General features: G+C 38.0%; 1 protein-coding gene across 3 annotated transcripts in view; it reads right to left on the bottom strand.

The window, feature by feature from the left end:
• LOC135084639 (uncharacterized) overlaps nt 1-15,528 on the bottom strand; it is a 31,506-nt gene continuing 15,978 nt past the window's right edge. For all 3 annotated transcript variants that reach the window (XM_063979408.1, XM_063979406.1, XM_063979407.1), the window contains 5 exons: nt 5,379-5,535; nt 2,636-3,191; nt 2,399-2,461; nt 1,860-2,027; nt 1-1,291 (listed from right to left, as the gene is read on the bottom strand). In XM_063979408.1, the coding sequence (XP_063835478.1) occupies nt 1,196-1,291; nt 1,860-2,027; nt 2,399-2,461; nt 2,636-3,191; nt 5,379-5,535 (1,040 nt within the window). In that variant the 3' untranslated portion in view covers nt 1-1,195. The remainder of the gene's footprint in view (nt 1,292-1,859; nt 2,028-2,398; nt 2,462-2,635; nt 3,192-5,378; nt 5,536-15,528) is intronic.

Genomic DNA, 15,528 nt, shown 5'->3' with positions numbered 1-15,528 from the left:
AGCGTACAAATCACCTTAATTTGTGTAATTTTACTAAAAAAGCGTTGCCACTAATACATACCTATGAATTATTTGTGTATAAACACCTTGAAAAAGTACAAGGATGTCGTTAAAATGCTACAAACTTCAAAGTTTTATGATGTTTTGTCGTTTCAATTACTCTACACTGTGGTACACTAATTCGTTGAGGTGTGGTTAATAACTACATAAATACAATATACACTTAAAAATATCTTAGGATAATATTTATGAACCTAAATGGCCAAGCTCTAACATTATAAAATATCACATTTTCTCTTTCATCAACAATCAGCAAGATATGACTATAAGTTTTGCTAGTGTCATGAGATTGAGAGGAGAGAAAGATAAATCAATTTATTTCTATCTATCACAATCAGAAATCAAATTCAAAAGTAATACAATAACTTCTAATAATTTTATAAGGAACTTTCTGATAGTGAAGTTTTTTCTTCACCAAATGAAAATGCTATGGTAGCAATGGTCCAAATAATCACACTATTTATATTGAGCCATAGAGGTAATACTGCAATAACTTCCACGCAAAAATGACTGAATGCGAGTGACGCAATTTTTATCACTATTTTGTGGATCTTCATTATCATCAGATAATTTTGTCTTCAATGCACGATGCTTATTTACCAGAGGCAAATGAAGGATTTGGCCTAAATTCCCCACGCTGGACAGACGGGTTAGGGAGGCCTGATGTTCGCATATTAATCCTTTGGTAGTTTTTTACGACATCCACGGCAAGAGTGTCATTTCAGTTACTATCCATTTTTTGGATGCTAAAACTCATTAAGATTTTTTTTTTATCCACAACGAGGAAGCTCTTGGCCTGTATCTCACCTGATGGTAAGTGATGATCAGGCCGAAGGTGGTGGCGAGCTTCACCCGGAATCCTCAACCACGGAGGAACTGGCTATCTTACCTCTAACTGCCGGAACAAAATAATGCTGTTAACATTGTTGCTATGGCGACAGACTTAGTTAAGATTATTAATATAAGCTAAGTAATTACTAATTTAAACTAATTTATCGTTTTAAGTGATGTAGCTCAAATTGCAGTATTACCAAGGACATACGATTAAAAATTACCGAATTTCTCGCCTACAAATCTCTCATGACACATACTGAAAACTTATTCACAAATACACTACAGGACGACATACACCTCCTTAAGTGGGCGTGTCGTCTACTGGTTCCGTCTTGATCGACACGTGCATACTCTGTGACTTTTCTAGAGATGATTTTGAGCGTTCCAAGTTGTACATCTGTAAAGAAAATGAAAAATGAAATCATAAAATCATAGTTCAATGAAAAACATAAATACAAATAATATTTTTTCTTCTAAATGAAGAGAGAGCTATTAGATTGTAAACAAATATAACTTACAAGACAAATAAATTTAAGATAGAAATGAATCTTCATGGACTTTCTAAAAGGCATTTGACAATGATGAAAATATTACCAAGGGGCTCCTCAGGGGACAGTTTTGGGATATCACCCACATTTCAATAAAGCTTTATTAGCGAAGAGCTGTTTAGGGGTGAGTTTTAGGACCTCCATTACAGTACCAAGGAGTTCCTCAGGGGTGAGTTTGAGGACCTCTTCTCTATTAGAGCGGAGTTCCTCAAGGGTCAGTTTTGGGTCCTACTACTACTGGGTGCGACGGGCGCCCGCAGTGAGTGTGCGAGCGCGACAGCAACATAATTACATGGGTAGCTTGGGGTCATTGGACAAAATTCTACGTGCTCGCAGACCAGACTATACCAAGCGTTCCTCAGGGGTCATTTTTGGGATCTTCTCTCTATAACCAAGGACTTCTACAGGGGTCTATACCTTCATAAACAGCGGCGTGGAAAGCTGCGCGACGCTAGTAGCGGTACTGAGCGATTCATCCATCTCGCTCATAACGTGTGGTACCTCCACGGGAACCACCTTCATCTTGGGGCACCGTTTCTTCGTTGTATGGTGTTCCTCTTCAGAGTCCGATGGCGGAGGGCGGACCTGGAAAGAATTAGGGAGGGTTTTTAAAACTTGCAATTTTTTCAAATATAAAAAAGTCCATATTTGAAACTACGATAGCCGAACGGTGAAGGGGTCGGACTGAAGTGGCAATGGACAGGGCACATAGTACGCAGAACTGACGGCCGATGGCGCAGCAAGGTTCTGGAGTGGAGGCCGCGTACCGGAAAACGCAGCGTGGGACGTCCACCCACAAGGTGGACCGACGACCTGATAAAGGTAGCAGGAAGGCGCTAGATGCAGGCCGCTACCAACTGTGCGATGTGGAAGTCATTGGGGGAGGCCTATGTTCTGAAATGATCATGATGATAAGCCTTATGTCTACTAAAGTAATGAAAAATATTAATGTTTACCTTCCTAGGGCGGCCTGGTCCTCTCCGCTTTACCGGCACTTGAGTTGGGGACGGTGATCTGGTCTGTTGACAATAATAAACCTAAATTAATTACGACATTAATGCTTTAAGAGATCACGAAAGTGCAGTTTGGTTGTATTTCAGTATTTTGATCTGTCACTTGAATCTGTGGTGAATATCAAAAGGTTTTAAAAGTCGTAATTGGAATGTTAAGCAAAAACTAGAAAGTTAAGTTACCTTCCGTTTCCTCACAGGTCTGCTGCCATCAGCTGATCTGGTAGTCATAGACAACTTAGACTCCGTCGCTTTTGGTGTGCTGACTGGAGTGTCTGGGATCTCCTCCTTCATCAGAATCCCACTGATCTTGTTCTTGAAGAAACTATCTTCCGCCATCCTCAACGCTTCGAAGCATTTATGGCCTTGCAATGCATACCTGATAATCTTCAGAACCTCAATTCTACACAGCAGCCTTGTATCATCGTCCATCTTCTTGAAAAGTGGAAGCAGAGAATTCATGAACAGTTTATCGTCATCGAAATGATCGTCTGGGAGAATCGAGTTGGCGTCGATTTTGATTTCGAGCGATGGGTTTTTGATCTCAATCGGCTTTTCCGCCATAACTGCTTGGTTGCACTTGTCTACGGTTTCTGGTTTTTCTGCTTCTGGTTTGTCAGGTTTTGTTTTGAGGTCTAGAGGTTTTTCTAGCTCTGCGTTAAGTTTTGGTATGTCTTCGGGAGGCGGGTGCTGCGGCGAGTTGGAGTATGTATCGGAATGGCATTCGTACTTAGGTTTCCTGGAAAAGTTACAACGGTAATAAGTGGGATGTTATTTATTTATTTAATTAACAATAATATCTCTAACATTACAGGTTACCCCAATGCGATAGAGTAGATTAATTAGTATTTATTATCTAACAATTAAAATTTCCGCTATCGCTATAACATAGAATAAATAATGTAACCTTGGTGAATTCAGTCAAAGAACAGCTGAATATGTCAACGGTTCTAGCTACTACATTAAGTGTACGCAACGTTCTGGTAATTGTTGCTTCTTTTCAACCGACTTCAAAAAAAAGGAGGAGGTTCTCAATTCGACCCGTATGTTTTTTTTTTTTTTTTTTTTCTATGTTTGTTACGCGATAACTCCGCCAATTATGAACCGATTTGAACAAATCTTTTTTCTGCGTATAGGTAATACCTCAAGGGTGGTCCCATTTAAATTTAATAATAGAAAAAACAACCCCCAAGGGTGGAAAATTGGGGATGAACTTTTTTATACGCAATATCTCCGCCGATTATAAATCAATTTGAACGATTATTTTTTTGTTGAATAGGTATTATCAAAAGGGTGGTTTCATGCGAATTTGAAGAAAATATTTCACCCCCAAGGGTGGAAAATTGGGGATGAACTTTTTTATACGCAATATTTTTAATTTTTTGTTTTTTTTTGTGTTCACGCATTTGAAGTCGGTTTTATTTTTTAAAAAAGTTATAGCATATTGGTTCTTGCATTCGGAATTGCGAACAGAGTAGGCTATAGCGCAGTAAAAAGGACATCTGCTGGTGGTACTAGTAGCTGTAGGTAAATAGCAGGCTGGGTTTAGACTCAGCAGCCTAGAAGCTGTTGGGCAGTGCTTTCCCTAACATCTTTCATGTAGTTTCGGATATCACTGCCACTCATGTTGGAATTTCTCATTGCGTGAGAGGAAAGGAAGCAATCGAAATTTTGGATAGTTAAAACTCATTTATTTCTGTAAGTAGGCTTTAAAAAAGCACTTTTACACGTCCCAGTATTAACCCTACCACTGCTTCAGGACAATAAATGGGCCAGTGCTGAGAAGAAGCAGCGCAAGAAACTCAGACACTATTGTCAGCCTCTTTTTCAAAGGTTTACAGGTTTTCAAAATACATAGTTATAAATATTTATGCGAGCTAGGCAATTACGCATCCCAAACATTTTTATCTTTTAAATAATCATCGACTTTATAGTAGCCCTTTTTCATTAAGTTGGATAGCGTTTCTGGAAGTATCCCTGCTGGATATGGTATACTGAATTGTTCTGCAGGGATGTTACTGGTAGCTCTTGGTAACGAGGAGGCTTGGATCAAAATTGGCTTGCTCTAGAAGGGACCTGGACTGGATACCGACTTGACTGCAGAGCTCGCAGAACTCGAAGAAGGATGTCCGCTTCCTGGACATCCTTGTCCTTCTGGTAGCTCTCGGTAAAGAGCAGGCTGGGATCAAGCTCAGTAGCTCGCTCTAGCAGACCGAACCATTGTATCCTGGTCCCTGGACAAGTGGGCATGGTATACTGACTTGTTCTGCAGCGCTCGCAGCAGGAAGGCCATCTGGCGGTGGTACTGGTAGCTCCTGGCACAGAGCAGGCTCATTGGCTCGCTCTAGAGTCTAAGCAGACTGGAATCAAGCTCACTGGTCCGTCCTAGAAGACCAGGCTCATTGGCTCGTTCTAGAAGAGACACCTGGACAAGGGCACAGATGGTATACTGACTTGTTCTGCAGCGCTCGCAGCAGGAAGACCATCTGGCGGTGGTACTGGTAGCTCCTGGCAAACACCAGGCTAGGATCAAACTCAGTAGTTCGCTTTAGAAGACCAGGCACAATGGCTCGCTTTAGAAGACCATCAGGCAGGCAGGAAAGCCATCTGGCGGTGGTACTGGTAGCTCTTGGCAACGGGCAGGCTGGGATCAAGTCCATTGGCTCGCTGTAGAGTCTAGCTAGAAGCTATCTATCTGGTCATGCTACACTGACTCGTTCTGCAGAGCTCTTAGCAAAGACCAGGCTAGAATCAAGCTCAGTAGCTTGCTCTAGCAGACCGAACTATTGTATCATCAGGAAGGACATCTAGCAGGGGTACTGGTAGCTCCTGGCAAAGGCCAGGTTAGGATCACGCTCAGTAGCTCGCTTTAGAAGACCAGGCTCATTGGCTCTCTCTAGAAGCTATCTGGCCATAGTGTACTGACTTGTTCTGCAGCGCTCGCAGTAGGAAGGCCATCTGGCGGTGGTACTGGTAGCGGCGGCTGCCGGGCGGGCACTGCTCGGGCAGCACGCACTTGCCCTGCCGGAACGCCTTCGTGTACGAGTCGCGGATCGAGCGCCATCGCTTTTGCACCTCCTTGCCTAAGGGCAAAAGAGAAAAGAATTATTATGATGAATCAGAAGCCATAAGAATGATGAGGGATTAGTTCTACATTTGATTAGTAAAAAATACAGGGAAAGTAAGGTAAAGTTTGTAAAGCTACGAAGTTACTTCTGGGAACTAGGTACTTAGTCGATTTTGATAATTATTTAACCAGTAGAAAGCATAATTACATTATTCCTGCATGAGTGTAGGTTATCTTAATGTGAACGATGGAAATTAACGTGGATAAAGCGCGGGCAAACCCAGATTTCCTATAGAAAAATGGTTATAACGACGACTTTTCTCGTCGTTTTAACAGGAATCTAAAATCTAGTTTCTTAAGTTATAAATAAATTGTATATTGAACTTCACGGCTCCATCTGTCACTGTTTTTAACCTAGTTCCAAAAAGAGGAGGTTTTCAATTCGGTTTTTATTAAAGTTATAGTTAAAAAGAACTGTGCCCCGATTACGCTAATTTTTAACGTCTCCAATACAGACGCGCTTCTTCGATTTCTTCGATTCTGCGATACGGATTTGTCAAAACAGCTGACGTCCGGGCACGTTGAAGATGAAAATTTTTAGCGTAATCGGGGCCCTGAACTGAACGTCGCGTTTTAACTTACATTATCTCTGCTAGCTTGTAACTTGTGCGAGACTGAGGTGTAAAGGTGAACCAATAAACTGTTACGTAACGTTACAACAACTCTTTACTTAACACTTGAGATTTTGAATTAATTCACGTGTCACGCACGATGGCGCAAACCGTTTGGATTTTGAAGACATTTTTATGGTTTCCCCAATTACAATTTTCATCGTCGAATTTTACTAAATGGCTTGAATATTTTTCCAAATTAAGATAATGATGTCTTAGGTGCGTATAACGATTATCATCATCCTACATTATTTTGATATACATAGGAGGTACGAAGTTCGCCGGGTCAGCTAGTGTATAATATGTAAAATAAAACCATTTGACAAAGGCACAAAAGCAACAATTATTAGGTATTAATTATCTAATTTCCCAATGACACCAAGAAAGTGGTCTAATAAATATACACAAAACGCCGGTTTTCCGTTTTAACCGCCATTTAGTGTCAGTTAAAATGAGTTCTGCGATTGACACACGCCCTAACCACTTACGTGACTGAGTGACGGAAAAATTGTGTAATATTGAAGAGGTATAGAAAAGCTTTGCGTTTTGTAAGTTATTTCGATGAAAGAGGAAGAAAGAAAAAAATGATCATTATACAGTGTGTCCGGACACATTGTATAAATAAACTTCTATTGGCAAAGTCTAAGAAAAAAAAACATTAATAAAGGAACAAGCTTAAAGTATATAAAAAAGAAAAAGGTTCCTATTTTTACCCGAATGCGCCATCCAGGAGGGTTATTCATAAACTTATTAATATTGTTGTTAACCCGTTCAAATAATGTAAGCATTATTAAAATAATTGGGTGTAAAACTAGTGGGTTCACAGCAATAGTCCAGGGTTCGACGAGGACCTTAATAATATTTTTTATATTTTGATAATTTAACCTTCTACTTTAGTTACCTTTTAGACAAGTCCAATCTCAAGCTCTCTACAACAAAATTCATTAAAATTAATTCAGAAGTTAAGGCGTGAATGTTCAACAACAATATTGGCATAAGTGAATATTAATGAAAAATAATGTTTATACATATTTTTCAACATCTGCATTGCGTTTTATTTATTATGCAGAGTCCGCGAAATTCGCCGGTTGCATTGTAGGGGCGCGCTTTAGTTTCATTTCATGGTAGGCACTTAGGCAGTAGTTATTCACAGTTTAGGCGGGTGAAGCCGCGGGCAAAAGCTAGTAATCCCTAATTTTTAAGTGACCTCTATGGTAACACTTAACAGGAATTTTGTTTTCATTAGCAGTTGAAATAAACATGACGCCTATTTATTTACGTTGTATAAGTAAGAAGCTTATTTTTTACAGCCTCAAAGTTATCTTGAAGATGAAGAGTCACGCACGGAGTAAACTATTAGGTAATGTGTCAGAAGAAATAAGTAAGTTACCTATTTGATATTAATTTCCACTTTTTCTTGTTCCTCTTTATTACAAAAAGTTAAATTCACGTTGATCCCTAGTTTAAATTGATTGACATTTAGGCTGAGTTGCACCAGTTAACTTTAACAGTAAGTTTAAAAGTAACCGATGTTTTTTGTATGGAGTTTGACAGATTTTTGACTTTTGTTAAGTTAAAGTAAGATGGTCGAAATGTAATTCTAAACCATCGTTCATCGCGCGTTTAACTTTTTTTAATAGGTACCACGTTGAATTCTTAAAGATTTTTGGCTGACCAACATAGTTACTCGTACTTTCGCATTCATAATACATAATTATAATAGTATGTACTATATTTAAATACTGATCGCAACAACACGTTCCGCGTACGCGCGGGCGAGGTCGCGAGCGGACGATCAAGTTGAAGGCCGTGACGTCACACTGTCGCGGGCTCGCGAGTGACGTCACGCCACATGCTGCAACAGCTGACAACAACTTTGTCTGTGATAAATGGTATCGGGACACTTGAGCGAAAGACATTTGCGCGACGACACAAGCGTGAAAAGTCATGGCATGCGCTTTTCGCGCTTGTGTCTTCGCGCAAATGTGTTTCGCGCTAGTGTCTTTCGCGCGAGTGTACCAGAACCTGATGCAGTTAGTTGGCTTTAAATTTTTAAATGCGGTCAGAAAATCTGCCGAAAAACTAGACACATTAAAACACTACAGGTTGGGAGACTCAAGTGGCGTCTTTAAGTGTATTATGGAGGATGGCACATCAAGATAGGTGCGATTTTAGTCGATTTGTATCTTGTATCCTGCTTACATTGCGTCTCTTCCAGTACACATAAGTCCGTATTCAGAAACTACTGACGCCTATCCAAACCGCAAAAAAGATAGGTGTTTATGTAAACTCAAGCACAGATTCAAGACTGGGCTTGATTCAATTTAGGATTTAGACCAGTCAAAGGCAAACCTAGAGTGAAGAATCACTAATACTTAAATACAGACATACAACAAGCAACATCTGACTATGCACACACAACCTACTATACCATTCTAGAACTAATTGTATACCAAAAAATGAAACTCATATCACGCGTCGTATCTCGGCAATGAATCTCGTTTCAAACTGTTATTATATAGAGTGATTCACGAGTCATGATCAGTGGTTCAACCGATCATGCCCGGATGATACATGATACATCATTGGGTCTTGGTGTTTTCTATGTAAAAATGTACAATGTATATTTTTGATATAGATTGAAGGTATAGGTTCTTTTCAAAGCACTTATACACGTCCCACCCAATATGGCTTGCACATCATTACTTGGTGAAAAGAACATACATATCGGCTGGTGTGGAGAAGAAGTGGCAGAAGAAACCTTACTTTTTTTAAATATTACGTTGAGTTTGAATGCGCATCACGCACGAAATTGAACAAGAATTTACGATTGCAGATTCGTGTGAAAAGTATACAAATGCTTCCAAAATACGTCTCCAGTATACACACAACATAATATGTAGATAGATCTTTTAGCACTTATGTAAATTTTAATTAGCTGCAAAAATATAGTTATGCAAAATAAACTCTTGGATTTAAATGTCATCTTAGACGGAATGGATGACCTGCCAAATGTAACGAATTTTCTTAACGGATTTTGAGTTTGATGTAATGAAAATAGCAGGAAGGCGCTGGATGCAGGCCGCTACCAACCGGGCGGTGTTTAAACCATTGGGGGAGGCCTATGTTCAGCAGTGGACGTCCTGTGGCTGAAATGATTATGATGATGAATGAAAACAGCCAATTAATTAAAAATGCAAACTGCCTAAACTCTACTGCTCTAAAAATACAGGGTTATAATGTAAAACAAATATTAGCTGTTATCAGTATTAGCATTTTTGTATGATATACTATCACCAGCAGCAAATTGATCTTCACATTTTAGTTGCAATACAACCCCTATTTACAACCACATATGCTGTATTGTCAAGCTGGACGTGCCATTATCCTACGAGGGTGGTGACAATGGTACCATGGTACCAGGCACCAACACCCTCGCTATCGCTATCAGGGCATGTGCATATCGGCTTATCGCAACGATTTGATAATAGCCTTATCTTTTAACGACTCATATTGTTCGTTACAATATCTTACTGTTATTTTACATAAAAGTGAGAAATTCACAAACATTACTACGAGATCTCACAGAGCGCGTCGACGCACATGATGACACACGAACCAATAGAGCTCTATTCGCATGCGTTCGATTTGCTGCTTCACTTAAGCAAGCATTGTTTGTGAATACGGGCGTTAACAGCCTGCCAAGCGTGGAGATTATGGTAAAACCTTCCACTAAAGTGTAGGAGGCTCATAGTCCAGCAGAAGACTCGGGCTGTTACCTGTTGATGATGATGACTAAACAAACAGCTTGATGGACCTCAAGAAAGAATTCTTCTGACTGTAGAAGTCATAATCATAATTATTTCAGCCATAGACGTTCACTACTGAACATAATCCCTAAAGGTTTCCAGGTTGGCCGGTTGGAAGCGACCCGCATCTAACAGCTGCCTGCATGCAACCTTTAAAAGTTAAGTCACGAAAAGCCGAAAATCATACGCTTTGGAGCTCTTTGGGAAGTCTTGAATTTCAGCAATGGACTGGTATTGATTGTTTACTTTTCGAGATATTTTTGATGATTAAATAACTTAATAATTTGAATTTGAACATGGCGCAGCAACCCAAAATTAGTATTCGCCGCCGACAAAAAATCTCCACTTCAGTGTGTCGCCAGTAGCGACGTTTAAATAAAATATATCTTCTTAATAATATATTTAATTTTGATTATCCAAAACAAGAAAATTACTGGAATTTAGAATCCAAGTAGTCAGCTAGCAATTAAAAACAGAAAAGATTATAATTTTGTTTTGATGTTTTGAAATGGGGCCTCATCGTCCGCCATTAAAGCGACGCGTGCGCAACGCGAATGTGGGCGATATACTGTCATAAGTCATTATTATGGCGTATCTAATACGTCGAATGATACTACGAGAATAATAAGGTCAAAGAAAAACAATGGCAAGAAATTGAAGGTTGTTTTGGAAGGAGGTTATAATACGGGACTATTTCCACTATTTCCCACCACTGCAACTCCTGTGTAGCCAGGATCTACAGCTTGACCGCCAATAAAAACCCAACCAGTGAAGGAGGTAAGATAGCCAGTTTGTCTGTGGTTGAGGATTCCGGGTGAAGCTCGCATCCATCTTCGGCCTGATCATCATTTTCCACACACACAATGGGCGAAGTCTATCATTAACAAATGAATAGGTTAATAATCTTGGACTTGTTACACTGCGCCATAGACAGACCTCATAAAGGTTGCAGGAAGACGTCTACCAACCGGATAATCCGGGAATCATTGGGGGAGGCCTATGTTCAGCAGTGGACGTCCTGTGGCTGAAATGATGATGATGATACATACTCATAGATCATCTTAATGAAACTTTTGGCAATAGATAATAGAAGGGCATAAAGGCAGCGTGGGCCCGGCTGTTCTGAGGGCCCATTGCATAATGAACATTATAAATTCATACTTCAACATAATCAGATGTGGGATGAGCTTCTTTTGAGGGATTATTTATTATTAGTTTATTTCTAAAATATATGTTTTAGTATATTGTGGGCGTAGGTGAGCATGTGAGCATGAAGGTTTTAGGTTAAATTTTTATTTATTGCAAACAATAATTATTATTTGGTAATTATCTACATATTATTATGTAGTTATTAAAATTTTCTGGCGTTAAGAGTCGCCTCTCGATCTAAACTTATAAAATGACTTGAAAAAGTCGTTCTGAAAATACTTATCGATTCTGTGACAATACATAATTATGCTGCACTTCAAAATATTTTCGATTAAGACCCACTTAAAAATATTGCTTAAGATGTTGATTGTTCTGTTATTGAGGTTTTGAGTGAATCATGTTGTTTTTAACTCCTTTAGATGCGATAGATGACAACATTATTCAATAACAAAAGTTTGAGACACAACTTCTTTGAAAATAATTTTTCGGTGTTATTAACCCTGATTACTCAATAGTTTTCAGTTAGATGTAAACAAAATTGACAATCAACAGAGTTGATGACCAAGACGTCCATTGGCTTCTTTTCGCCATACATTACCATGGGAGAAGCGTCTTAACAGCCCATAGATGGTGCTTAAGTCAATTGACCGGCGATATTTGACCATAGATACAATCTGAAGGCTGTATGACGAACCATGCCAGATGTTATCGACCCACCAAGGTTTCAAACTAAACAAGTTGCAGGTTTGAAGTTAGATCACAATAATATTTGAATGCATAAATAAATTAATAATGTCTTCTGCCAAATTTTTGTACACTAATATTAATACAAGGAAAGATTTGATTGTTTGTACGAGTATTAAATAGGCTCTGAAATCTCTGGACCGAAAATTCTTTCACCATTTAAATTCTACATTACTTCTGATGAACATGGGCGGTACGAAGTTCGCTGAGTCAGCTAGTAAAATCTAAAGCAAAGGGCTTAATATAGTCTAAGTTTTGGTAAGTGAAATTGGCTAGAAACAAGCTCGCAATAAAAAAACCTAGTAATAATACTATAGCGTTTATCTTAAGAGCCATTTCACAAAAATATTCCGCGCGAATTTAGGTAAAAGCTGTCAACGCAACGTCAAAAGAGTAAAAAGAACGCTGAAATGGACAAAAAAATCTTGAGCCGTGACCGTATTAAGACTTGATTTAAGTTATTAATTTTAAGGTAGAATGAGGTATTCAAACTTGATTAATTAATTTAAAGTTTATTAAGTCTTTTATATTTCGATTCATAATGAAACACGAATAGGTATAATATGTAAAATATATATTAAGTACAAAATAAAGACAGTCACATAGTGAAAAATAAATCTGCCCCCTTACAGCTCCATCATCGGACCCTGGATACGAATAATGAAACACGAATAGGTATAATATGTAAAATATATTAAGTAGGTACAAAATAAAGACAGTCACATAGTGAAAAAAAAATCTGCCCCCTTACAGCTCCATCATCGGACCCTGGATACGAAATATTCGTCAAGGCGAATCACACAAGCCCAAACTCCATATGGTTCTATTGTTTTGTTACGGAGGTGGCCATTGCATCTCCTCCAGATCCATTATCAGACAGAGCTAAGAAATAAATAAATAAATATTATTATAAGTAAACAAATAACTAAAATAATTCATCTTACTATCTTACTTTTTACTAGTCTTACTAATATTATAAATACGAAAGTTTGTGTGGATGTCTGGATGTTTGTTACACTTTCACGCAAAAACTACTGAACAGATTTTGATGAAACTTTACAGTACAGTACAGCAGTACTAGGCAGTCTGTGTTCAACTATCACTCGGGTCGGACGTTCCTATCGCAAGACCTTTGGTTCACTCAGTTCCGATACGACTCTAGTGCTGTGTGTAATTATTTTCGTTAATACACTGAGTTTATTAATTTCTACGAGTGGATTTCATTTTGCCTGAGACCTACGCCATGAACCCTGAACCAGAAGACCCTGTCGCCAGCGACAGCGACGCTCATCCATCCCTGGCGTCGACCAGAATAACAATGTATAGGCTATAATTTATGACGATCTGTGACAAACTAAATTTCAAGCGGGTGAAGCCGCGGGCAATACTACATATTTCATACTAGCTTTTTGCCCGCGACTTCTTCTGCGATGAAGTGGAAAATGGTTCTAATAGAATTAAAATATTCTAAGAAAATTAATTTTGTTAAATGATTATAATAATATTTTTTGATATAAAATCTACACATCATTATGTTTAAATATTTGAATACTTACAAAATTATGAGATCTTTCTAAAACAAAATTAAAACACTACACCTGCCGCAGATTTCTTTGTAAACAATGTTTTTTGTTTTTCCTTCGGGTGCTAAAATCACCAGGCTATTGTGTGCGCATACTCTGGAGTATTCCACATACAACTGGTCGTCGGAGAAGCATAGATTTCCATTAAGTCTACTCCCGCTACCATATGGAACTCCGCTAAAACTCGTGAGGGCGCCAACACTTGCTTTTGTATCGAAAATTAGTATGAGCAGCTGCGCACGCGGTTGCCCGTTGCAGGCTCTATGCAACCACACTATTTTAAACCGTGGTCCCTAAGCATGAGATGGGAAACTGCACTCTCTTGAATTCTCTTGAATTTGATGGTGTTAGGGGAATCCTAGGAATGAATACAGACTTTCCAATGGAATCTCCTCATCAATATTGCGAAATTGCGAGTTGCAATGCAATGTTACGTTTTCACTTGTTATTTTATTGTAATCTGACCTTGATTTTTCAAACACGTGTCAAAATAAAATAAAAAATTTAAATCAAAAGTACTAAGGAATATTTCATTGATATCAACTTAGAAACAAGCACAGATCACAGAAACTAAAGGGAAATGTGACAAGGGACAAATTGGAACATATTGCTTGTGAAAGCAATGATGACAGTAGCGACGTCATTATGTAAACAGTTTATATTGCTTGCATAGTACTAAAGATTATTCGAACGTTGAATACTGATACCGCAATGGATAATGAGCACATAATTTGATTTCTTTGTGTGTGTGAATTTCTAATACGACACTGAGTTTCGAACTCAGCGCGTTACTTAGCATCTCTCTATATTTCTATGGAACCAAGCTATCTCCAAAATAACATTCCACACCTTTTTAACCTAGTCAGGTAATAATTTTAATAAAATACGAAGCACGTCATCTATCAATAGGATATTATGTATATTTTAGAAGTTAATAAATTATGCATAAAATATAAACACTTTAGAAGTTTAGTTAAATCGTAGAATTTCTGAAAAACAAGTACTAAAATCGTACTGAAAAAAAAAGTATTAACATGTTATCTAATTTATTTATTAAACGTCGAATTTTATCAAAGATTTTGGACTAAAGTTTTTGAAAATATTATTTTTATAGCCTACATAGAAAAAAATTAGGATTCTAAATCGTGAAAGAAATTTTTTTCGGAGCCTATTGCCTCCAAACAAACAAACTAACAATTAAATCTTTCCTCTTTTATTAGTATAGATTTAACAACAAAACAAAACGCTTCTTTTTCTTCTTCACGAAACAAAACTCAAAGCGGATAAATAAATTAATAAACAAATCTTTGGACAATTTCACAGCGCCATCTAGTCCAAAAGTAGGCAATCAATATGCTTGTGTTAAGGGTGCTATCATAATGGATATACTTTTTTATAATTTATGTATTAAATTAAATACATGGTACCTACATATTATACATAGTTACACCCAGATCCGTCAAAGAAATTAAAATTCATCATTTCAATTTCTGCTCGGCCGGCCGACTCGAAACAGCCTCTCGGCATAGTATCAAATGTATTTGGTCGCCGTACAAATCACCGCTTTACGACACGAACGCACGTAAACGTCACGGCGGGAAAAATGACACAGGTCCTGCCTTGACGGGCGCTCGCGCCATACTAATCGATGTCGGCTTGCGCATTGTAATTTATACTGATATTCACATCAATATTTTGACAAAGTGGTTACTAATATTTAAACAATAACTGTAGAAATTAATTCTACAATGAATATTCTTTATTTTGGGATACTTTTATTGCAGTTTATGCTGTGTTTTTAAACCAAAAACCACGATCAAAATGTGACGTTAATCTTCAAATTTGCCAAATTATTTTTAGATTTTACTCAATAATGGTAATGAAATTCAAGAATCTATTTCATTAATGGACTACAAGAATATATGTCCGATGATTACTATATATTTTTAAGCTTATTATATGAGCATAAATAATAGATACAGGACTTTGAAAATGAGTCTGCGGCAATTTTTTCGTAAAATGGTTGTGGGAGATGGGGCACTGTGAATTAAGC

This window comes from Ostrinia nubilalis, chromosome 26, assembly GCF_963855985.1.
Source record: "Ostrinia nubilalis chromosome 26, ilOstNubi1.1, whole genome shotgun sequence".
Classification (NCBI taxonomy): Eukaryota; Metazoa; Arthropoda; class Insecta; order Lepidoptera; family Crambidae; genus Ostrinia; species Ostrinia nubilalis.
This window is presented reverse-complemented; position numbering and strand designations above follow the sequence as displayed.